At 33.9% G+C, this 24,943-nt stretch overlaps 1 protein-coding gene across 1 annotated transcript in view; it reads right to left on the bottom strand.

The window, feature by feature from the left end:
- The window catches only part of TTN (titin), a 240,259-nt gene that overhangs the window by 121,185 nt on the left and 94,131 nt on the right, over nucleotides 1-24,943 (bottom strand). The window contains exons 118-156 of the mRNA XM_086898524.1: nucleotides 24,781-24,858; nucleotides 24,054-24,131; nucleotides 23,479-23,562; nucleotides 23,079-23,177; nucleotides 21,883-21,960; nucleotides 20,957-21,031; nucleotides 20,725-20,799; nucleotides 20,370-20,453; nucleotides 20,005-20,067; nucleotides 19,637-19,714; nucleotides 19,337-19,414; nucleotides 18,504-18,587; nucleotides 18,062-18,142; nucleotides 16,287-16,370; nucleotides 15,723-16,088; nucleotides 13,932-14,009; nucleotides 13,654-13,728; nucleotides 13,356-13,439; nucleotides 13,067-13,153; nucleotides 12,448-12,528; nucleotides 12,180-12,269; nucleotides 11,885-11,968; nucleotides 10,856-10,963; nucleotides 10,563-10,646; nucleotides 10,162-10,239; nucleotides 9,858-9,941; nucleotides 9,543-9,626; nucleotides 8,992-9,318; nucleotides 8,275-8,349; nucleotides 7,263-7,346; nucleotides 6,737-6,817; nucleotides 6,026-6,109; nucleotides 5,240-5,323; nucleotides 4,963-5,034; nucleotides 3,969-4,049; nucleotides 3,391-3,471; nucleotides 3,078-3,188; nucleotides 1,597-1,677; nucleotides 105-188 (exon numbers count right to left, since the gene is read on the bottom strand). Coding sequence (XP_086754650.1) covers nucleotides 105-188; nucleotides 1,597-1,677; nucleotides 3,078-3,188; nucleotides 3,391-3,471; nucleotides 3,969-4,049; nucleotides 4,963-5,034; nucleotides 5,240-5,323; nucleotides 6,026-6,109; nucleotides 6,737-6,817; nucleotides 7,263-7,346; nucleotides 8,275-8,349; nucleotides 8,992-9,318; nucleotides 9,543-9,626; nucleotides 9,858-9,941; nucleotides 10,162-10,239; nucleotides 10,563-10,646; nucleotides 10,856-10,963; nucleotides 11,885-11,968; nucleotides 12,180-12,269; nucleotides 12,448-12,528; nucleotides 13,067-13,153; nucleotides 13,356-13,439; nucleotides 13,654-13,728; nucleotides 13,932-14,009; nucleotides 15,723-16,088; nucleotides 16,287-16,370; nucleotides 18,062-18,142; nucleotides 18,504-18,587; nucleotides 19,337-19,414; nucleotides 19,637-19,714; nucleotides 20,005-20,067; nucleotides 20,370-20,453; nucleotides 20,725-20,799; nucleotides 20,957-21,031; nucleotides 21,883-21,960; nucleotides 23,079-23,177; nucleotides 23,479-23,562; nucleotides 24,054-24,131; nucleotides 24,781-24,858 — 3,747 coding nt within the window. The remainder of the gene's footprint in view (nucleotides 1-104; nucleotides 189-1,596; nucleotides 1,678-3,077; nucleotides 3,189-3,390; nucleotides 3,472-3,968; nucleotides 4,050-4,962; nucleotides 5,035-5,239; nucleotides 5,324-6,025; nucleotides 6,110-6,736; nucleotides 6,818-7,262; nucleotides 7,347-8,274; nucleotides 8,350-8,991; nucleotides 9,319-9,542; nucleotides 9,627-9,857; nucleotides 9,942-10,161; nucleotides 10,240-10,562; nucleotides 10,647-10,855; nucleotides 10,964-11,884; nucleotides 11,969-12,179; nucleotides 12,270-12,447; nucleotides 12,529-13,066; nucleotides 13,154-13,355; nucleotides 13,440-13,653; nucleotides 13,729-13,931; nucleotides 14,010-15,722; nucleotides 16,089-16,286; nucleotides 16,371-18,061; nucleotides 18,143-18,503; nucleotides 18,588-19,336; nucleotides 19,415-19,636; nucleotides 19,715-20,004; nucleotides 20,068-20,369; nucleotides 20,454-20,724; nucleotides 20,800-20,956; nucleotides 21,032-21,882; nucleotides 21,961-23,078; nucleotides 23,178-23,478; nucleotides 23,563-24,053; nucleotides 24,132-24,780; nucleotides 24,859-24,943) is intronic.

Here is a 24,943-nt window from a genome sequence, read left to right as displayed (position 1 = left end):
TATACAAAAAAAGCTGCTAACACAAACGTAGGAAAGATAATACTTAGAGAAACATAAAATTTGCCTAAAATTTGTATGCAGTCTTATTACTATTGAATATATACCTTTGGGTGGTGGAGGTTCTGGTTTTTTAGGAACTTCAATGTGTATTTTTTCTTCTGAAACCACTTTCTTGGGCACCTCAGGAACTTTAAAAAAAAAGCAGTTAATTTTATATATGTATATCTGCAGTGTTCAGACATTAAGAAAAAGTAAATCTCAGGGGCATCAGAAGCAGGAGTGGTTTTGGATGCAAATACATAATTTCTCCATTCCCTAGAGAAAATTTTGTTGTCTCACTCAGTTACAGATGCAAAAAGCACAACTGAAACAACAAAAATATTTTATAAGACATTAATAGTAGAAGTAAATTACCATGATGTTAAAATGGTACTGTAGACAGTTAAGGGGTTTACTTTCCTTGCATACAATTACTCTTAGTCTCTGGACATTCTGGTTTCTTTGATACTTTAACTGAAACCTGTTATGGGACCAGTTCCTTTTGTACCTTAGAAACTTGACAAATATCAATAACTTTGTGGTATCAGAATTTCATAAACAACACTAAAGCATAACAGCAGATCACTCTTAGTGAAAACACCAACTACAAAGGTCTATTTTTTTCACTCAAAACATTTTCTCACTTGAAAAGCCTTTGACAACAAAAGAAAATGCAAACAGAGGTCTTGAATACTGTCTTCTATATTGTTAAAATAAGAAAAGAATATTTTTCTTTTGGGTCTGTACTTTAGTCATATTGTCAAGAATCTTTAGCTGGTATAACTTGTGAGGTTTTAAGCACAGCAAATTTGATTTTTTTTTTTGTTCTGCATATACTTCCTTGGGTCCTTCAGGCCCTTTAGGAAAGAGATTATTTTCTGTTGTTATACAGAGTTTTACAGTTATGTTCAAAACCTTTCAGCAGAAATTGCCAAGGTTCTTAATAAAACCTCTGATTTGACCTATTGTTTTAAGGTTATTTTATGTCCCTGTAAAGTCTCAGGGAGCATCTCAGAGTCTTCTTGAGTTTCTTCTTCTACATCAGATTATTTTTCCTTTTTATTCAAACATCTCCCAAATTTCTATTTGACTGAGACTGAGATTGTCCATTTTGTATTCCTTGACACATTCTTCTATGTGTGATGACTTCTTGTTATCAAATTTTTGTCTATGCAAACTTGTCTACACAAGTTTTTCTTCTATATTACACATCTATCAATCATCTACGCTCTCTCTTGGGGCTAGGTTTTCATTGTCAGTCAGGACTATTTCACATCACAGAGGCCCTCTTTTCTTCTCTTAAGATTTCTGCTATTGTTCTCAAGTGTCAATCTCCTTTCTGCTCAGCCACATCAATATTTCTAACACACTGGTACAGATTACAGCTATGATTCAAAAGAGAAGAGTTTTAAACACAGTAACATATATAGAATTATATGGGCACAGAAAGTAAAAGTAACAGGAAAACACAAACAAGCAATCAGATAACTAATATGCACAATCAAGATAGAAGTTTTTTTCCTCTTCCAAATTTTAGTTTTCTGTAGTGCAACATACCTTTGGGTGGTGGTGGTTCTGGCTTTTTAGGGACAGCAGTGGGAACTTTCTCTTCTGGAATTTTCTTGGGCACCTCTGGAACTTTAAAGAAAACAGCATTCATTTTTTAAAATTAAAGCATTTAAAATATGTACATGGTAAAGAAGAAAGAGTATCACAAGAAGCATATCAGAAAGAAATGAAAGACATAAAGATGTCATGCAAAAACTGTTATAGACTATTACATACTTAGGGTTTTGATAAATGAGTTTTTCTATAAACTCTAGTGCTCAAGAGAAAAATATCCTCCTCCAAAATATACTATTATTGACATATAAGCTTTAGGTAGTGTTACACTTGATTTTTTTAAGTATAACAATATTTATTGATTTCTTAGGTATCTTGTACGCTTCAAAGATATTAGTGTAGTTTTAAAAATGACAAAAATTAAACATTCAATGCAGAGACATAAGACAAAACACATAAATATATAAGGATGTGACAAAACAAGTAGTTGCATAAGGATGCTTTGACAACAGTTACAACTTCTGAGAAGTCTTCATGGTTCTACTCCTCTGGCAAAGAATAAGTTGCAAGTGACTTTGCTTGGGATCTTTTATTATGCAGTTTTAGATTTCCTATTCTCCCCATAAAGATGAAAACAAGCTAAAGAAGTTAAGGCAAAAGTTGAACTTCAATGAAATGCCTCTTAAATACCACACATAATCATAAGATGATTGGCAGCACTATGTGATAATGACTAGGGTGGGATAAGCTGTGCTGCCATTGGCTTGACAGTTTTGAAAGCCACTCAAACTGCTCCTTCAGACAAACTTTTAAAATACCTGAATGAATTCTAACAGCTGGTTTCTGTGCAAGTTCTATTTCCATTCAAAACTAAATCAACTGACCTCTAAGTTTAAAATGAGCAATGAGGAGCAGAGGGAGAGGATGTACTTCTTGCTAGAGTATGATCAAATTTCTGAGGCTGTCCCCATGAAGTGAAAACATTCTGAAATCTGATTTCTGAGTGAAAATCTCACTGCGTCTTAGCATGGCTAGAGCTTTCCTTATTTCTGTTCCCTTTTATAGCTTCTGATGCAATTTCTGGGTTACTCTTGGATAGAATGAATAGATAAATGCAACCAATTTTTAATGCTTTGACAACTACAGTACAAGGCACAGAAGAAACTTATAGAAAAAGAATGAAAGGATATGCTGACCTATCCTTTAGGCAGCTTCTGGCTTTCTAAGCAGAGTTTTTCTTCAGGAATACTTTTTTTAGACAATTCAGACACTTGAAAACTATTCACTCATTTTCATTTTGATTTTATGACTTAAACACTACTTGAGAAACAGAAAACAGAAAATAGGACATATACAACATAAACACCACAAATCTGACATGTGGACCATGAAGTATGAAATCAGAAACTATGTAAGAAACAGTAAAAAAGTAAAAATGTTTATCAGGGAAAGACCTCCGTTCTGCCTCACAGTACCTTTGGATGGTGGAGATTCTGGTCTTTTAGGCACAGGAGTAGGCTCTGGTTTTTTAGGCATAGCAATAGGTACTTTTTCTTCTGGAACAGCTTTCCTAATAGCTGCAGGCACTTTAAAGATATTAGTTCAGTTTAATGAGAGGAAGAAATGTCATGAAAAATCTCAAGTTTTTCATATAAGTAAGGTACTGAAAGAATGAATAGAAATATTAATTATGCTGGACAAGGACTAAAACAAAAACATGAAAATTTAATTTTCTTGTAGTTCAACACTCAGCAACTTGTAGGAAAAGATGATGAAGTAGTCATATACCTCTAGGTGCTGGAGCCTCCTCCTTCCTATGAACAGTAGAAATTTCTTCTTCTATGTGAATCTCCTCGTAAACTTCATGTACTTGAAAGATATTAGTTTAAACACTTAGAATATCTCCAGAAAACAAGACAACATGTGAGATAAATAACAAATACAATCAAATAGTCAAGCTCCTCTGAAGGTATACAGGTCTATTTTATATCCATGTGCAAAATTAGGATGCTTTCAAATAAGGAATGAAAAACCTCTCATATTCTACCCTGACTTGACCTCTGCAGTTTGTCAGAAGAAAGATGTGTGATGTGTTCTAAACTGAGTTACTACTTAAAGTGCAGAGATAAGCCCTGTCAAAGTTCTGTCACATTTTCTTTATTTTTTTCCCCTTTGGACAGATCTCAGGTAGTACTTAAAATTAAGAGCAACTACTGGTCATATTTTTTAAATTAATTTTTACTGTTGCAAGTAACCAAAGCTGTTAAGTAAACTCTAGTTCATGATAAACAGAATGTTCTCGAAATAATTTATATGTGAAAACATATTTTTTATATCCTTCAAATCATACATAAAATTTCTTATACCTGTAACGTGTGAAGGTTCTTCTTTGGGTACAGCAGGAGGTATTTTTTCTTTGTGGACAGCTTTCTTTCGTACTTCAGAAACTTAAAAATATTGGTTTATTTTAGAAATTTGCATTATGAAATCGGTAATACAGTTTTGTAAAATAATTAATTAAATTGACTAGAACAATAGGAAAAATATATGGCATTGAGATGTGAATAAAACCCAACAACTTCATCTTCTGAAGTCTGTTTTTTCTCTAACTCCTAGTACTTATGTTTCTGAATATGCTCTTCTCTGAAAAGGTAGTAGAGGTTTTTTATGTTAGGGCTTTTGTTTGTTTGTGGGATGTTTTTGTGTGTGTGTGTATGTGTGTGTATAAGGACTTCCGGCACTAAAAAGGGTTTTATTTTTTGAAATTTAAAAATTACCCATAAAAGCAAGGTAAAAATCCAGTTCAATTAAGTAATTATTAGGCTTCCAATGTGTATAGAGCTCTTTAGTTCTGGAATTGTGTAACAAAATTATGTTTCTATTAAAAATTTTGTGGCTTTCTATTTTGTCCTGATTTAAAGTTGTACTTTAACCTTAACTTTCTTTAAGCCCTTGATATGACTGCAAAGAGTCCTTTTGCAAATAAATTTCTCTTACAACCTTTTAGATTTTTTTTTTCCAATATATTGTTAGAGAAAGTATTTTGAGAAATTGAACATGAGACATGAAGTAAAAAAAAATAAAACTAATCCCTTTCTAATCCCTGAATCTCCTGCATACTAAATTTCTGTGTCTAATTTAGTCTTCCTAAATTTTAAGTTCTTGATGCAGAATGTATCATTCTGTTTAAGCAACTTATAGGAGCTTATAGAAAAAAAAAAGCTTTTTCAAAAAAAATTGAAATGTAAAGTGTTTATAGCATCTGGTTGTGTTGTTTAAGGAGAACAAGCAAGCTGAATTTCTCCCTTGGTATCTCACTTTCATAAGAGGTTAGAGAGAGTTAATTTGGAGGTTATGTACCTTTAGCTGGAGGAGCTTCTTCTGTAGGTACAGCAGCAGGTATTTTCTTAAGTGGGATAGTTTTCTTTGTCACTGCAGACATTTCAAAGATGTTACATTTTTAAAATAACATTATAATACACAAAGTGTAAGTAGCAAAGAAGTAATGACAAACATAGCACTAAGGAAACATTAGAATGAAAACATTAAATAACAGATTAGCACACAGATGGAATGATGAAGATGAATAATTTGTTGGAATGTGTTGCTTTACAGATTGCTTGAAGAGTTGGTTTACCTTTAGCTGCTGGAGCTTCTGGTTCACTAGGAGTAATAAAAGGCATCTTTTCTTCTATTGGAACTTCTTCATAAACTTCAGGTTCTTTAAAGATATTAGTTTATTTTACATATTTTAATATTAGTTACAAGACAGGAGTAGAAAGACAAAATAAAAACATGCAGAAATGCATATGGACAAAGAGCTGTTTGAACATAAGTTATTTAAATATCTTTCAGTGTGACCATTGACTCACTACTTCTAGAAGTTACCATTCGTATTTAGTAAAATATATGTTTACAGATATATTTAATTTTATTTTCTAGTTTCTTAGTTCTGTGTATTAAATAGAATTTGTAACTGGATTTCATATGTCTTCATTTGGAGTTAATTACCTCCATTGCAACTCAAAAATTAGGTGTTGCTCAAGACAGCTCTTAAACTTCTGTCTGCTTAAGTTCATTTCTTTGCTCCAGTGTGACTCAAGTGCTTCCTGAATCAGAAACTTTGTTTCTCTCTTATGTGTCTTTTTCACATCATCAGAGGAAAAAAAGTACAGCATTTTCAAAATGCTAAACTCCATTTTTACATTTAGTGTAACATTTTAAAGTTTTTAAAATGCTGAATTATATCTAAATTTGTGGATGTAGATGGTCTAAAAGGTATGGATATAAGCTTCTTCTAAATAGTTTTAAGAATTAATTATAAAATCTCATATTTTGCAGAACAATATAGAGCTTGACTTGTATCTTCTCTGAATGTATGTTCTCTGAAATTTACTATTTGGTAGATGTGTCATTGATGTACCTTCATAAAAAGGAGGCTCCTCTTCTCTAGGGATAATGGTGGGTACTTTCTCTTCAAGGACAGCTCTCTTATGAAACTCAGGAACTTCAAAGATATTAGCTTTCTTTTAGTAATTTCAAAGTAGTTTTCAACTTTTAATACCCCAAACAGAAATAAACCCAGAAAACTAAGTAGTATTGAGGTCTTGGAAACTTTTCAGGAATTAAATATGATACAGTTCCAGAACTATCTTCCTGGAACAATGGACTGTGTGAAGAAATTTATGGTTTCAACTCTCAAAGATAGTTTTATGGAATTGTCATGCTCTTCCTTCTGGTTGGTGTAACAGCTTTAATAGCTTTAACTTACTGGCTCTTGCCCTATTACTTCTTCACCAATAACATGACCTGTGAATTGGTATCAAAACCCCAGTTTAAACTAAATTCACAACTATATTTTAAATAGAAAAGCACTGAAGCTTTACATACTGGTGGTGTAAGCAGCAATACCCCCTCAGCATGTTTTCATTCATAATTCAATGCTTTACTGTCTAGCACATATGGGTAATGTTTGCCCCAGAATTTGGGATTTATCACTGAGGTTTCAATCTCCACTTAGAGACTGGGTACTCTTGCAGTAGTGTGAAGAATGTGACAATTTTTAATAATGTTAGCTGGGAAAAATGACACAAATATTTCCTTTCCTAATATTTCATAGCAAAAGCTCCTTTACCTTTCTTTGGTGGAGCTTCTATTTCAGGTGTACGTGTAGGTTTCTTTTCTTCAGGGACAGGTCTTTTGAGATCATCTCGCCCTTTAAGATACAATTTATTTTTAGGGCTCTCAAAGCTACTTGAAAGAAGTTAAAAAGAAGAAGAGCAAGTCTAACAAGGAAGATTCTTGAAAGATCAAATAATTAAATCCTTCCTGAAAGAACATTTATGTTAATTTTGAATATTAGAAAGAAAAATAACATTAAAAAATACTTTCTTGAAAGATTTCAGAAGAAATAAGGACATTATTTCTTTCTGAACTATTTTCATGTGAAAGTTAATGACAGAACACACATTTTTTAAGTGACTTTAACACATTTTCAACAAATGACTTGAAACCAACAGACAAAAAAGACTCAATGACAAATGAAAAAAACAAACACTGTGGGGACGTAAAACATATGCACATGTTTCTCAACAAATAATGAAGACAAAAGATTGAATTTTGAGTTCATGTTTCACAAGCACAATGAAGAGGAAGTATACCTTTAGCTGGTGGAGGCATTTCCTTTTTAGGAATAGCAGGTGGTGCTTTTTCTTTTGGAACAGGTTTCTTTGGCACTGCTGGTACTTTAAAGACATTGGTAGTTTTTTAAAGCACGTTTGCAGTATAAGTATTATGTAAGAATAGAAGTTCAACAAAAAGAAAACAATGCAAAGAGTCAGAAAACTTAGCAAAACATAAAAATATTTCTTAAACACATAAATACATGTAATAGAAAAGAGGCTACCTGGACTATTTTGCTTGGATTAATGCAGCTACAGTTTCAGTATTCAGTGAAACAAAAACAACTGCTGTTGTTGGATAAATTCTGGATAGGGATAAGCCTTAACAGTTAGGTTTCATGTACAATCAGCTCCAATTAATGGCAGCTGGGAATATAGTAAGGTTTCAATTTCCTATCAATTAACTCCAAGCTTTGCTGTGAAAACAAACAAGCAAACTAATCCACCTTTTCCCACTGATTACATTCTGACAATTTGTATGAGCAATAGCTATTAAAGCTAGTAAAAAACTAATTTCTGGCAAATTAGTGCTTTGAAAAGAAAATTACAGAACTCTGGACCAGTGCAGTAACTTCTCTAGCTCTCGCTGACAATTGCAATTCATGACACTTATGTTTCATAAAGCCTGATACAGAGAATACCCATTAAGATAGCACACACTCCAGCACATCATTAGGTTAAAGAAAGTTCTAGTTTTTGAGGATTCTGCAGGAAACTAGAATTTCAGTGATTTATTAGAAAATATGACTTGTGTTCTTATGGAAAAAATTAAACTAAGGTACTAATTTCATTCCCTTTGTCTCCAGGAACTCATTTGTTTGGTTTTTGTTTTGTTAAAGAAATATATTTTTTTTAGTAATTTCTTTAACAGTAGTGTGAAAGAGAGCTAAGAGTCTAGCAGACAAATCAGAATAGGTACAATGCTGGATTTGGGGATTCAGAGGCTCATGCAGAAGGCTATGTTTTCAGATTTATCTGATGGATGATATACCTTTAGCTGGTGGAGCTTCTCTTTTAAGAGCAGGTACTTTTTCTTCTGGCAGAGGTCTTTTGGGCAACTCAGGCACTTAAAAAAATATGTCATTATGGATTATAAGTTACTTGTGAAGAAACAGGCATAAAGACAGCAAGCAGAGCAATCACTCATTTGCAGAGGAACCATCTCATCATTTATACAGAAAAAAGGGAGCAGTCATCTCAAAATTCTTGAATAATGAAATAAGAAATAACAATGTACATCTTTTTTGTACATTGTAGATGCACTTTCTCTTTGGTGTGAGTTATATGGTGTGGCCATAAAGTTATGACCATAAATTTAAATTATGGGAAAGAAGGTTCTACATGAGTCTTATTATCTTTGTAACTCAAAGGAGCTAAACTGGACAAAATAATTAAATATTAATGCATAAAAAGTAATTCAGGTTGCAGCTGAATTACTTCAGAAGATTAACATTTTCTCAGCTTGTGTTATATCTCCACTAGTTCACTCTTGGGCAGTCAGATAGGGAACCCTCCCATTTTACAGGGAAGGGAATTCCTTAGGAAGGACTAGGATAGAGACAATCTTTGAACTGATTTATCATTACCAGCAACAGACACACATAGGACTACAAACAAGGCAAAATATAAATGAACACCCATAGGAGGCTTAAGCAGTAACTGAAAACTCAACACACTATAAGAACAAAGGAGTCATGACTTGATTTACCTATAGCTGGTTTGGTCTCATAAGCCTCCTCATACACCTCCTCATACTTCTCATAGATCTCTTCCTTCTCCTTAAACTCATACTTTTCATAGACATCTTTCTCCTCAGCCTCTGCTTCATATTCCTGTTCCAGAATTTCCTTATATCCCTCAGGTTCTTCAGGTTCCTCGTATGCCTCAATTTCTTCAGCTTCCTGAATTTTCTCAAACTCTTCAATGCTTTCGTATGCCTCATACTTCTCATATTCTTCATAGGCATACTCATACTTCTCCACCACAGGTGCAGGAACTTTTTCTTTCCGTACAAGTTTCTTGGATACTTCAGGCACTTTGGAAACAGTATTATTGTTACTACCTAACAATTATTTAATTTTATTTTTTTTACAGTTAGGCAAGATAATTGACAAAGAACAGAGAATGCGCATGAAAACCTCAAGCATAAGTCATATTGAATTATAAAACTGTGCTTCTGAAAATATATATATAATAAAAGATTTTAGAATTAGAAGGAAAAAATATATTTGGGAGAAATAAGAAGAAATATATCTGTACCTTTGGTTGGTGTCGGTTCTTTGGGCTTGGGCACAACAACTTGCACTTTCTCTTCTGCCACAGCTCTTTTACGCACCTCCGTGACTTTAAAGATACAGATTTTGTTTAGGAATTTAAAAACACCAAATCAACTTAGAGCAGTGTAAGCAGAAAAGCACAAGGAACAGAGCTTTATGGTTCAACAATGCAAACATTGAAAATGAAGAGTTTTAACATAAATTTGAACAAATATCTTGTACAACAGAGACAAAAGTTAGAAAGAAGAAGGCCAAGGGTTTTCCTAGCATAAATACTAATTATAAGGAGTACATATACCTTTTGGAGCTGGAACTTCCACTTTTTCAGCGGGAGCAACCAGCACCTTCTCTTCAGGAGCAACCTTCTTAGGCACCTTGGGTACTTTAAAGATAAGACCTAACTTCAGTGTGTACTTTTGCACAGTTTTTAAATGGACACAAAACCAGAAGGTAACAAACAACAGAGCAGAAACTTACAAACAAACAAATAGTATAGTGACAAATACAATACAGGACAAAAATACTGAAGTGTCCCTTGCAAAACTCAACTTGGATCAAGAATATTGTCAGTTAACCATAACAGCATTTACAATCTGCAGTACCTTTGGCTGATGGAGCTGGCACCTTTTTAGGAACAGGTTCTTTCACTTCAGGAATTGGTTTCTTAGGCATCTCAGGCACTTTAAAAACATTTTATTTTAAGAATGTCATCCACCAGTAGTATGAGAAAGAGAACAGAAAACATGTACAAAGAGACATAAAAAGAACTGTTCTGCAGAATATATTTTTAAAAGATGAAACAGAAATTTAAACAGAAGACATTACATACACGGGCAAACTTCTTGAGCGACTCAAATAAATTTAGAGCTTGTTTTGTGCTAGGAATTTGACAGGAGCTCTGAGATACCAATACAGAAATGCAGCAGAGACACAAAGCTAACATAAAAACCAAACTAAACAGAGACACTTAATAAGAATAACAATACACTGTTAATTTATGCACCTTTTGCTGGAGGAAGCTCCAGTTTCTCAGGTGGAGGTACAGGTGTTTTTTCCTTTGGGACTGGTTTCTTAGGAATCTCTGGCTCTTTAAAGATATTATTTTGCAAACACATGTTAAAAAAGCTTTCAAAGCAGTAAAAGCGTGAACATTGAAACAAGATAAAAACTGAACAAGACCACAAAATCCCCCCAAAACATATATAAGAGTTACATAAAACTTAGAATAAGAAATAGAGATGAATTTTAATGAACACAAAAGATGTCATGAGTGACTTGCAAGAAAAGATCATGTACCTTTTTCTGGTACAATTTCCTCTGGAATAAATTCTTCTTCTTCTTCTTCCTCAGGAGCAAAAATGGGAACCTTTTCTTCAGACACAACTTTCTTTGCAACCTCAGGCACTTTGAAGATATTATTTTAAGAACTTTACTTTCACAACATCACAAATAAAAATCCATAACATAAAACACAAAGACACCAACTTTAAAGTAACAAGAGAAATAAAAATAGGGGAAACTACTGGATATTTTTTACTCCCTGAAAACAGCAATGTGTAATTGGGTTACAAGGATTATATGAGGACTAGAACTTTTGTCCAATTTTTAATTCCACAGTGTCATTGCAAACAGAATATATTAGCAAGATATGCTGCAAACCAGAGGCTAAAGAAGATTATTACCATTAAAGTTTTTTACATAAAAACCTTTCAGTGTCTGCTTTTATTTTTCTTTCTTCCTTTTTTTTTTTCTTTAAATACTCAGCTGCTGAGGTAGAATCTGCTTGGCATCCAACAGTGGCCTTTGCAATAGTCTACCTCCATTTTGAATTTCTCATTTAGGGTATAGGATCTGGTTACTAGCAGGATCAGTTGTAAATTGATGTTATTTTTGTAAAAATTTAGCTAAAACCCTTGAGAATCTAGCTTATTCTCAAGGTACACATAAGATTGTTCTCCCTAAATTGAAGAATTTCCAAGGGCCATAAAATTTAATCACAGCCATTTTGCTTAAAGAAAATTTAAATTACTTTAAAAATTATTTCTGGATGATAATATCACAAGGAATTATTTCATTCACGGTAATCACTTAAAGTGGAAAAAAAGCAGATAATTAAAGGCCTGATTCTCAGCCAGCTGCAGTCGATAACAAAAATAGACAAGCCCTGTTTGAGCCCTAGCACTGCTCACTACAGGGAAGCAGCAGAGTGCTATAATCAAGGACCTGAATTCACATGAGTATTAATTTAATGTTAAAATTAGGTTCCACTGAAATTTGAAAATAAGAGGGTGAGGAATTATCTGCATATGCCACGATGTGATATACCTTTAGCTGGTGGAATTTTCTTTACTTTAGGAACTGCAACAGGTACTTTTTCTTCTGGGACAGCTCTCTTGGGCACCTCTGGCACTTTAAAGATATTGTTTAGGTAAGAAATTGGTATTTGCTTTTAGAGCATCAAAACAACTAAAACTAGAAAAACAAAGTCACAAAGACCAGAAAGAAGAAGAAAACTTCTCTCAGAAGGTTAATTACATCAAGCTTAAAGTAATCACTGGAGATGAAGAACTATAAATGAATTGAACAGAGCTCTCATAATCTTCAAGAAGGAATGCTGTACCTCTCACTGGTATCTCTGGAACCTTTTCCTCTTCTTCTTCAGGAGCAAAAACAGGTACCTCTTCACTGGGACGTCTTGGTATTTCTGGCACTTTAAAGATAGTTTTTAATTGTAGAGAACTTAGACACAACTTACACAGAAGCTGAAGAGTGTGAATTAGCAAGTACATTTGTCACATACTGCTGTGACACTTCGGTTAAGTTCTAACAACAAGCTCACAGAAACAAGAACAAGCATTCTGCACATGTTCAGCTACAGGAAGCAATACCTTTGGCTGGTGGAGGTTCTGGCTTTTTATGTACAGGGACAGGTACTGCCTTTTCTGGAACCTTCTTGGGCACTTCAGGCACTTTAAAGACATTTTTGTTTAGGGAATTAATTTTCAATGTAACATAGACCTAGTAAAAAGATAACTGTATATCTGATATTAAGATAACTACACAAATATGGCAAAAACTAGTTGTGTGTGAAAGTTAACACTGATGATTTTTTACACAGATTTATGCACAATGTAAACTTACAAATATACAGAGACTACAGAACTACAAACTGGTATAGTAAGGCTAAGGGGGAAGTCTGGCTGTTTAGGTAAATTTTTTGTCTTTTGGACTATCTGTTTTTGAAACGGTAAGTCCTTTAAAATGGTTTGGATATATAAGATCCAAAAGACAGATATAATACAAAACAAAACACAAAGACATTTTCAAAGCGTAAAGTAGGGATAGACTGACAGACACAAACACAGCAGTGTCCTGATCAAACAGCTCAGGGCATGGTTCAAACACTTATTAGGCTGAAGAATGGAATTGTTACTGGCAGTAACAATCTTCTTGTAAAGATGAAGAAACAAAACTAGAATCACACAGCTGAACCAGGAAATGGTGTACCTTTGGCTGGTGGAGGCTCTTCCACTTTTTTAGGCACTGGGACACGTATCTTCTCTTCTGGCACAAGTTTCTTTGGTACTTCAGGCACTTGAAAAAATATTGTTGTAGCTTAAGAATTTAATTTTTGACCCATAAGGTAAAGAACATTGATATAAATCAATAAAGTTGGATGACAAAGAACTGTCAAGAATAGAAAACTTTCTTCACTCTACGTGACATAGGAGAAAAGACTGACAAATTTTTTTTTTTTTATTAAACATTCAGTCAAGAGCTGTATCAAGTCATATACCTTTGGCTGGTGGAACTTCCTTCTTTTTTGGTACAGGAACAGGAACCTTCTCTTCTGGCACAGGTTTCTTTGGCACTTCTGGAACTTAGTAAGATATTATTAAACAATGAGCTTTGCATGAAAATCTAAAACAACACAACATATAAACCAGTCACACTAAAACAATTAAACACAAACGAAAAGAACCACAATCTTTAAGAGTAACAATTATTTTTCTATCCTAGTTTTTAATACAAGTGAGAAGATAAATAAATGCTAGAAGATCTTTCTGATCACAGATAGTTACAAGTGCATATACCTTTAGCTGGGGGAGCTTCCTTCTTCGGCACTTGGACTTTCTTTTCAGGTACAGGTTTCTTTGGCACCTCGGGCACTTCAAAAACATGATTTTGGTTAAAAAATAAACAGGAAGCTACTCAAAACAGAAATTAAACAAAAAAGACAGCAACACAAATGTTTCATATGAAGACACATCTTCAAAGTAACAGAAAAAAGTAATAAGCAACTAAGGCATTGAAAAATTATGTGAATCACATATTCAGAGGTTGTCTTCTAATATAAAGAGGTCATATATACCTTTTGCAGGAGGAGGTTCTTTTTTCTTCAGAGCAGGTATTTTTTCCTCTGGAGCAGGCTTCTTGGGAACCTCAGGCACTTGAAAGATACCATTAATGTTTTAGGTATTTACTTCCATAGCAACAGGAACATAAAGTGCAAACAAGCATCACAAATACATACTCATGCAAGCAGACATCACATACTCCAAACAGACAGCTATGGTTTAAAAGGGTTTTATCATTAGGACAAAATAAAAAACACATTATATTAGCTGCTGTTATGTCCATTCTCTCTGCACAGTCATTGAGGCCATCAATAAAAATGTTTTCATCTTCAAGGGCTCTTTTGCTGATTAGAAGATTAAGTCAGAGTTGTACTTTTTTGAATGAGCTGTTAGAAACATGTTTCCAGTGCTTGTCAGGCATGTAATAGGTTGCATCTGATCATATTCTTTTATATATATTAAATATAAATTGCTGACTGCATTTTCTTCCTGAAAAATTTCCAAGAGCTTTCTCCATGCAAAGAACTCAAGAATATCTAGTTTATCAACTGACTTACTTCACACACAGAACTGTCCATTATAAGTACCCAGCAGTTTATACCACAATTTCTTGGATAAATGAAATGCTTTTTAAAAAATCCCTTTACTCTTCTGAAATCAACAGACTTTAACTACAGTCAGGCAAAGGTTTCAACTAAAACATATCTAAACTTTTGTTTGTACTCCAAACCCCAGAACTGTCCATATAATTTTTACAATTACAGGAGAATAATTCCTGTAATGGAATTTGCTCTGAGCATACTGAAGAATGATTGGAGCACATATGAATTAAACTTAGCTCTTATGAGAGATTCAATGGAAATTTCAGCCAACACTAATCTTCCTGTTCAGGATTAACCGGGCTTTTGCAGAGCACAGCTTCATCTTTTCTCATGTTTATGACAAAATTTCTACTGCAAACAATATTAGATATAATTTTGACATTTTATTAATTAGTGAAAAGAAATTTTGAACTTCTTTGATGGAAAAAAGACACTATAGAATGATTTGGATTGGGACTGGAAATTATACTCTTAGATTATGATGTAATTTTTGAAAATTGGATATACATGAACTGTATCTTTATACTATGATGCAGAAAGGCTTTATTACCAAGATCTTGGCATGACCTCGTTCTAAGCAGTATTATGTTTATCCTTTATTAACAATGTAGAAAATGTATACCAATACCATAAAAATTAATCCTAAGGAAAACATCTGAAAGTAAGATAATTTAAATACGGGTATTTTTTCTTAAGTATATTATTCCATTCAAGACAGAAATAAACACCAACCAAAAGGATTTCTGAGATTTCTGAAAATAATTCAGTGTAACTTGTGTTACTAAATAAATTATTTTCAAGTACCCTAGCTATTTTCTAGATAAATATATTTTTTGTCTATGATTGCAGACTTTACATAAGCATTTTTAAGTATTTTAAGCACGGTCTAATAGAAAAATTGGACCCCAGATGAGGATGAAATTAAGCTCAGTTAAATTTTCCTAGTGGGTTATACAAAGTTTATATGAAAGAGGAATGAACATGTATGACATGGAACATTTCAATTTATGAAGGTAGTAGTAAAGAATAGATATACAGCAAGTAAAGAGTAGATGTACATGTTTTCTGCACTATATAATGACCAATAAACAAAAAAATGCACACTGCAAAGCACACTGCAGCATTTTAAAACAAAAACTTGGTATTCTCACAGAATGAAAAGATACTACTTCTTCTCACACAAACCCTAAAGTTAAACTATACCTCTAGCTGGTAGGGGAGCCTTCTCTTCATACTGAGGAACCTGTGGCTCTTCCTCCTCATATTCAGCAATTTCCTCTCCATAATAAGCAGCTTCTTCTTCATAATGGACGACTTCTTCCTCTTCATACTGAGGAACTTCTTCCTCTTCATACTGAGGAACTTCTTCCTCTTCATACTGAGGAACTTCCTCCTCATAGTGGCTAACCTCTTCATAGTGGTGAACTTCCTCCTTGTAATGGATTACCTCCTTCTCATATCTGGTGGTTTCTTCCTCCTTGTATCTCGGAACCTCTTCTTCCTCTTCATACTGAGGAACTTCAACGTATGCTTTTTCTTTTCGGACAACTGTCTTGCGTACTTCAGGCACTTAAAAAGATACCAATTGAAAGAACCTTAACATTTAGCACATAGATCTTTCTAATAATAAGGATCACAAGGCATTTTCAACTAAGAATTAACCAAAGGAAGAACATTCCATAGAAAAAACATTGGTACTCACTGTACACAGAACATACAAGACACAAATAACACTGACACCATATTTCAATACTCTGTCCAGTATACCTTTGGCTGGTGGTCTTGCCATTTTTTTAGGAGGATAAATTGGTACTCTTTCTTCAATGATAGCCCTCTCTGGTACATCAGGCACTTAAAAGATACAGTACAATTACATTTAAGAATTTTTATATGTAAATTGTTTAAAAGCAAAAGTATTCTTGGCAAGAAACAGAAAAAGATATCTTACAAACACATGGTTGACAAGTAAAAGACAAATACACTTATTGTCATTGGGCAAGTAGCTAGGGAAGTCATTAGGCTTCTTTTCAATTAAGAAACAATAAACTTTTCAAGATACCAGTAGAAGCAGATGATATGATTCCTGCTTCATCCACTGCTGCCAACAGTGAAGCTCAGTCTGCTGATTTTCATTGCCAAAAGATTAAGATGGACATGTTCAGTTTTTAAGACTTATTCAGGAAAGAATGATGTGTTTAAGCAGCACATTCTCTTTCACAGAAGTGTGTGGGTCTTGTCTTCTGAGGCAGATATCTTGGAAATTTTTTGACCAATAACTGGAAACTGCACAGAAAATTACCTTGGGAGGCTTGCCAAGCTGGAGAATAACTGTGGCAGTTAGTTGCTTAACTAGCAACTAGATTTGAAGTTTTTTCTGACCTTAGGAGGTGGAATCCATTCAGTCAGTGACAGATTTGAAGATTTCTAGAAGCTTTATTCATGACAAGCTACAGTGAGCATAGATGAGTGGCTGCCACAAGTCTTGATGCTTAGTGTTATTTTTGGGGCAATGTAAAGACCCGTTAACTCTCTAAGTATTTTCTGGAATAGTCCTCCTTGATATTTAATTATAAATACCAGGTACATCTACATTTGAAATCTTAAACTAAAACTGGTTGGAACTGGTACTTTGGTGGATTTGAGAACAAAAACTGCATTTTGCATGAGCACCCTTTTCAGAAAGCTCAGGTTGCTCTGGATCCCTTTTTTCCAGCTAAAACACCACTGTTTGGTACCTCATTGGGAACTGTTACATTTAATGTCCTTCTGCTTTGGCCCCTTTCATTTCAGACTGGATGGCAACTTACACTTGCCTCACAGAGAACCAAAGATTGTCTTTCATCATACTCTTAGTACTCACAGTATGTTTATCCCCTCATCTTTGGAGACTAAATACATAATTTAACTTCACACTGATTTGTCTGTATTAATCTTTCATGACACAAATATGATAATACCGTTTATCAACAGTATCAGATCCAAAAGTAGTAAGTGTGAGGCATCTTGTGGGTCATTTTTCACAAACCAATTGATAGACTGAACAAGTGAAAGACCAGTAAATTTTCCTTAAAGGCTGTGGACTGTTGAGCAGGTAGATCAATTACATTGGATTGTGTTAAGTGTCTCAGCCATGTAGGCAACAGTAGAGCTAAGGATTTTTAATTTAGCCTTCAGATTTAGGAGAGGAGTTGCTTTTATAGAACAGGAAAGGACTGCTTGTATTTTCAGAATAGTAAAGAATGTTAATTTAAATGAAAGCAAAGACTGTCTCCTGTTTCTCCTCAAAGGTCAGACAGGTGGCAGGATTTAAAAAGGAGGACCTAATGAAATTATTTGGCTTCCACTATGAGAACAGCAGTAAGCCAAGAGGAAAAAATGAAACATTTTGCTATAATGAAATACTGTGCTGCCTTATTCTACAAGCTTCACTTTCATGATAAACTGGAAATAGCAAAGAACATGAAATTTTGTTTTATTCTCTCTGGTATTTTTACCAGCTAACAAGATGTAACTTTGGATATAGAATTTTTTAGTCTTCATACCTGTGTATGAAATCTCCTTTTCTGTGTGGAGAGAAACGGATACTTCCTCTGACATAGCCCAATGTTCTTCTTCTGTTGGTACTTCAAAGACAGAGTCTAACATTAATTTTTTTCCTAGTGTACTATCATGTACAATAATAAATGTCTTATTTGGAGTTTCTTAGAAAAATAACTATTACTTCCCGACACCACCCATACCCAGAGTAATACAGAAAAATGTCTCTAGTCTTTCTCAAAGACTCTTTAGAAGTTCCTCCGGGACTACAGTGGATCATAGTGATGGACTAAGGTTAATGGTTGGACTTGATGACCTTAAGTGTCTTGTCCAACTTAAAAGATTCTATAATCCTAAATTTGAACCTCAGGAGATGTGCCAGACCAATAGGCCTGAAGCTCTGGTAGTCTTAGATGAGCACACAGATTAACCCATGGGCAGGACTACCTTCTGGTGGTGGAGACACTTTTCTCTTTTGAACAGCAATGGATACTCTTTCTTCTCTGGCAGTTTTCCTCTGTGCTTCTGGCACTTTAAAGATAGTAATTGTAAGAATACTAGCTTCTAAAAGAAATCACACACATTCTGAAATTCACATGGAAGAATTATAGACAAACAATTAGGAGGAAATAGCACACAATTTAAAAGAAAAATAATAAATACAACAATCACATGAGACATACAAATAATATATAGTAAAATAATACATCTAGTATTAGAGTAATAGATATATAGACAAAAACAAATAAAAATGGAACAGAATATTCACATATTGTAAAGATGGAATGAAGATGAAAGTAAGAGGTAAATACTTTGTCTTTAAATTCTTCAGAAACTCAATTAAACCACAGAACACCACACACACAGGGTACATAACAAAATCAAACACAAGAAAAGCACAGAAACAGAGAACAATGTTTGAAACAAGAAGTTTGAAACACTTCACTCAATGTTGACAATATCATAGACATTGATCCTTTTTTTTCAAATTTCGTGGTCAATTTTTTTTTTCACTAATTAAATGTTGTCACTCAGCTTTGCAAGCATTTAAGCATCCAGAGTGATCAGTGAAATGAAATAGTAGCTATAAAATTCAAAGAATGAAGGTGTATGACTATTCTCTGTCACACCCAGCAGTATTTTGAAGGGGAAAAGATGAAAGTCCTTTTCATTTATAACCAAATCAGGAAAGACAGATTTGATTAACTGGGCAGACTGTATGATGTACATGGATGTCTGACATTTAAAAACTATCTCTAGTTCCAAAGGAACTTGTATACCTTTAGCTGGTGGAGCTGCCACTTTCTGTGAAATTGGAACAGGTACTTTTTCTTCTGGCACAGGCTTCTTGGGCACTGCTAGCAGTTTTTAAAAAAAAGTTTATTGTAATACATGTTAAATTGATCACAGTATATAAACATAAGCAGACAACAAAACACAAATCAGAGACTTGGCATTTCTTCTAGTAAAAGAAAAAAGGACAGCAAACACTGAACAGCAGAGTCTGTGTTAGACAACTAGACAGAAATACAAACCACTATCCTGAAACAAGTCTTCTGTAACTGTGAAAATTTATATACCTTTCTTTGGTGGAGCCACTTCTTTTTTAGCAACTGCAACTTTTTCTTCTGTGATAATTTTCCTGTGCACTTCAGTCACTTAAAAATAATGTGCAAGAATATTTAATTACAATATTTGAAATGCAGATATATGCTTCTTCTACTTATTTTGATTTTTTTTAAAAAATGCTAAGTAAACTTAAACAAACAAAAAAATAAGACACTGCTGAAGAGCATCCTTTACATCCATAGCACCAAAATGATTAGTCAAAAGAAAGGGAAGCTCCTTGCAAGGGTTACAGATACTAACAAACAAAGCTGTATTTAAGTGAAATGCCTAAATGTAAACACTGCAAGAAAAGAAAATTCCATGGTAATAATCTGTTTACCTTTGGTTGTTGGAGGTTCTTCAAATTCTGCCTCAAAAGTGGGCACCAATGCTTCTGCAGGTTCTTAAAAAAGATTGTGTAACTTTAGAAAATTTGTTTTATTTCATCAACGGGTATAAGATAGAAGATGAAATAACATATAAATAACATATAATAACATATAAACCTCATCAAGACAGCACAGGTCACAGGTGTCATGTAGACAAACAGACATAGAAACATGTTTAATGTTGAAGAAATTTGATACCAGAGATATATGTTGTATCAACAATACAATCCCCAAACAAAGCATATATGTTAAAGATGGAAAAAATGCAAAAAAGCTTTTTTTTTTTTTTTGCAACAGGAACAAACCACAGATATACCTTTTGCTGGTGGAGCCACCATTTTTTTAGACACAGGAACAGGTACTTTCTCTTTAGGAACTGCTTTCTTATGAACTTCAGGAACTTTAGAAAAATGAGCAAGGTGAGAAGGAAGATGAGAAAGAATATTAAAATGTAATATTTGCAATTGCCTACTACAAAATGCATTTTACTGAGTTAACACAAACAATAAATTTCAAAGTACAAGATGGAATTTGAGACAGCATTCATCACTGTGAGAAGACACCACCCATGTCAACATGTACAAGCAAGACAGTAAGACAAACATAATCCCTTTGAAGACACATCAACCAGCTGAGGAATTGGTTAAGGAACTGGTTATAAAGGTTTATACCTTTAACTCCTGGAGCTTCTTTAAGAGCAGCTGGGACTTTTGGCTCAGGGACAGCTCTCCTGTGCTTTTCAGGCACTTTAAAAGATTACAATACATAGTTTTACACAGAGGAGTAGTATCACTATAGCACAAACATATACAAAAATGCCAAAAATGTACATAGACATGAAGTGGCAACATAATGTTAAGAATGATGAAACAACTCATATGTTGTAGTGAAATGAACTTATACCTTTTGTGGGTGGGGCTTCCTCTCTTTTTGGAACAGTTACTGTCTCCTCTATGTAGTAAGACTCTTCTTCAGTCACTTTTAAAAAGAGTGAAATATAAAAATACTTAAGTTTAAGTATTTGACATTTATTCCTGTCTTTATGGCCCTGGTAAGCAACAAAATATTTGTAAGACAAAAATAAACAGTGTGCTTTATTAATAGACTCCTCTAGGATGACAAAATCTGCAATTGACAAATTCAAGCCATCCTGCTTCCTCTGAGGCCAATGGAGACACTCCAAGCAACTCAAATGGAACCAAGCACCTGAGCTCTCATCTTGTATTTGTGTGGAATTTGAAAATGCTCCATTTACTCTGTCCACTAACTCACTAATGTAGAAATTTTTCCATTTTGAGAAACCTTTCCTGAATAATGAGAAAATTCCTTTACTAAAGATGTCCCTGGAAAAATCTGTGGTATCACTAGTCATAGAAACTTAGTAACAGTCAGTGTTACTGTCCTTCACAGTAACAAACTCCTTCCACCAATAGAATTACAGGTGGAAACAATATAGTTATTTACAATGAAATTATCTGAGGAACCTGAGTGCATCATGATATTTGGAAGAACATTTACTTTATCCAAGCAACCTGGTGGAAGAGAAATTTCCAACAGAGGAGTTTTGTAAACAGAAAGAAGTCCTGATAGATCTCACTATCAAAGAGATAACTTCTTATTTGCACTGTATTGAAAAAGGATTAGCTACTCCACTTTTCAAAAGCAAGCAACAGAAGTCATAGACAATAAAATTGTAAGTTACAAAACATATTTTTATAGTAGTATTTTTTTCCTTATGAATAAAACAGATATTAATCCAAACTGTCTATTTGGTAAGACTGAAAATTGATTTTTTGCTTTTGCCTAGTGTTCCTGCACTGTTTTCATACCTTCAGAAATCTCTTCTCTGTGAATGGAAATAGAAACTTCCTCTCTTTCTTCTTCAGACCATTCTTCAACTGTTGGTTCTTTAAGGAAAATTATTGGGTTTAGTATTTTGTTGGACGGATAGATGGAGAAAGGGAAGGATTAATAGATAGAGAAGATGAAGACCAATTCTTAGAACTTCTATATTACAATGTCAGATATGCATACAATCCAGAAAGTGCTGTGCACATACATATTTATGATTTGTTCTAAATTATGTGGTTTGTCCACATCCCAGGTTCCCTATTGTGTGTTGTTGTATCTGATACCATTCAATGGTCAACTGTCTGTTCCTTAGAATGCCACAGCTCCCCAAATTTCCCCAACACAACAGCTCAACTGGGGGAAAAAAGAATCAAATTTGATCTTTGATCCAACCATATGAAAGTGAGGAAAGGAAAAAATGAGATGGATAGGTCAAGAACTGTAAGGAAATCCTGGAATGTACTTATCTACAGAGGTGACTGTATCAGGGAAAACCTCAACTAGTTCTGGAGACAAACAGAAATTAACACTGCATGTATCCATATGGGTGTGTATTTGCAAATTTATATTTTAGATAGGCATGTTCCAAATTTTCTTCTAAATATTCATTTATGGTTTTTAAAGGAAAGTGAAAATTGTCTTGACTGGATAGTTATTAATGGGATATAAAAACAGACAAAATTCTGTTTTCAGTTATCTTGAAGCAGGTATTTTGTGGAATTATACTAACCTAAAACAACTGATCTCAATCTTCCCTGAACATGAGAATGTGAACTGAAACCTGGTGAGAAGCTAACACTGCAGAGGAAAGCAGTATTTTATTTTCAGGGCTACAGAGAGCTTTGTAGTATGACAAATGGATGGTTACAGCCCTAATTTATGGAGTCTATAATAAACAATACATCCATGTTTGCTACTGCAAATTTCTGAGCCCCTGATCTGAAGATCATTGTATTCAGGAGTAGTTTCCATTCCTGTCAATGTGGTGGGATCCTGATGTTCAAGACTGAAATTGGAAATGGCACTTTAGGAGGCTTTTAACTGCCTGCAGTTCAACACAAAACTCGTATGAGATAATTATCAAAAAAATTTTGGTGTATTTTGATCTTGATATTAGAACAACAGACTTGCAGACATAGCACAAGTTTCTCACTATTGTCTGTTTATAGTGTACCTTCAGGTGATGGAATTTCCTCTGGAATGGCAACAGATATTCTTTCTTCTGTAATAAGTACTCTTTCTTCAAAAGTGGCTTTTTTCTGCACTTCAGGCACTTTGAAAGATAATGATATTAAATGTATGCTTTTTCAATTCCATTGTGAAAACAGTTTCAAAATGCTAAATTAGGTTTCCAAAGAAGGGTACTGAGCACATAACATTTAACAGAGATTCAATATTTAGAAAGAATACTGTATAAGTATTGCATAAGAGATACAACATACTGTAATGATTCATTGTCTAAATCAGAACAGCAGAACTCACAGGGGAACACAAATCAACAACAAATAACATCACAGAACATTTAGACAGAAGCTGGGCAACAGCATATTCATGTATTCTACTGGAAAGCATACCTTTAGCTGGAGGAGCCTCAATTTTTTTAGCAACAGCAGGAGGCACTTTTTCTTTAGGGACAGGTTTCTTAGGAACTGCAGGCACTTAAAAAAAGTATTTGTTTTAGAACATTTGAAATAAAAACTGGCACATGCATCATGTAAGAGAAATGTGTTGTTGAGAAAGATTACACATGGACATGTTTTGCTTACCAAACATGACAGTTGACCAAACTGAGATAAATGCAATGTTCTAAAGATTACAATAATTATATTAAAGTGAGCTATATTGTAGCTTTTGCAGGGGGAGTTTCTAGTTTAGGAACATATGGCATTTTTTCTTCTGGAGCTGTTTTTTTTAGGTATTTCTGGCACTTCAAAGATATTAGTTATAATATAATTACCTTAAATTGACAAGTTTTTAAAGAATAAATCTACGGCACACCTATACACAAAACTGACACAAAAGATACATGTTAACATAGATGAAGTACCAGTAAAACCAGATTAATTTAGCAATCAAATCCAAAATTTGACATAAACAAGATGCTAATAATAAAGATTATAAGAAAAGAACATCATTTTTTTAAGTGTACCTTTAGGTGTTGGAGCTTCCTCTCTTTTTGGAACAGCAACCTTTTTCTCTGGGGGAGCTTTCTTAGGAACCTCTGGCACTTAAAAACCATAAAATATAAGATAACTGAATTCTAAATTTCAAAGATTTATTGGAGTATTACAGATTTCATTAATCCATTTTTAAGAATGTCAAGACACACCACATAACACATTCACACAGTTAACATAGAAAGATACATAACAAGAGCAACATATGTTTGATAAAAACCAAAATCAAACCAGTTACTGGAAGACTATCAAATGCTTTAAGACTGATTTCTTAACTGAAGAATGGGCTCAAATATGTTATCAGGTTTTTAAAAATCTCGTGGATGTACAGAGAATTATACATAAAATATAAATTCTAACACAAACATGCTTACGTACAGACTAACAGGAAAATAGAACTCAACAAGTAGTATGCACTCCAGGAATAATTGTCTCTGGCATGCAGTTGTTCTCTTTGGGAAAAGGAACATGTACTTTTTCTTCAGGCACAGGTTTTCTAGGCCCTTGAAAAGCTCTAAAGGTATTAAAATTCATCTAAGTAATCATTCTAAGACTTTTGAATGCCTTAGATGAGGACAAACATTCAGACGTAACACACAAAGATTACATTTATCATACGTGTTGAGAACGTAAGAGAAGTTAGGAAAAGAGGACAATTGCACAGAACTGGTTCAAGCCCACATTCAAAAGATGCTGTACCTTTTGCTGGGGGAGCCACTTCCTTCTTAGCAACAGCAACTTTCTTTTCTGGAACAGGTTTCTTTGGGACTTCAGGCACTTTGGAAAACATTGTTAAAATAAAAGACCTTTAGTTTTTGGAACACTAATGCAGATTTGAGTAATGCAAGATTGTTTTATACGG

The sequence above is a fragment of the Cyanistes caeruleus genome, chromosome 7, assembly GCF_971803275.1.
Source record: "Cyanistes caeruleus chromosome 7, bCyaCae1.hap1.1, whole genome shotgun sequence".
Lineage (NCBI taxonomy): Eukaryota > Metazoa > Chordata > Aves > Passeriformes > Paridae > Cyanistes > Cyanistes caeruleus.
Note: the sequence above shows the minus strand (reverse complement) of the source record. Positions and strands in the feature narration are given on the sequence as shown.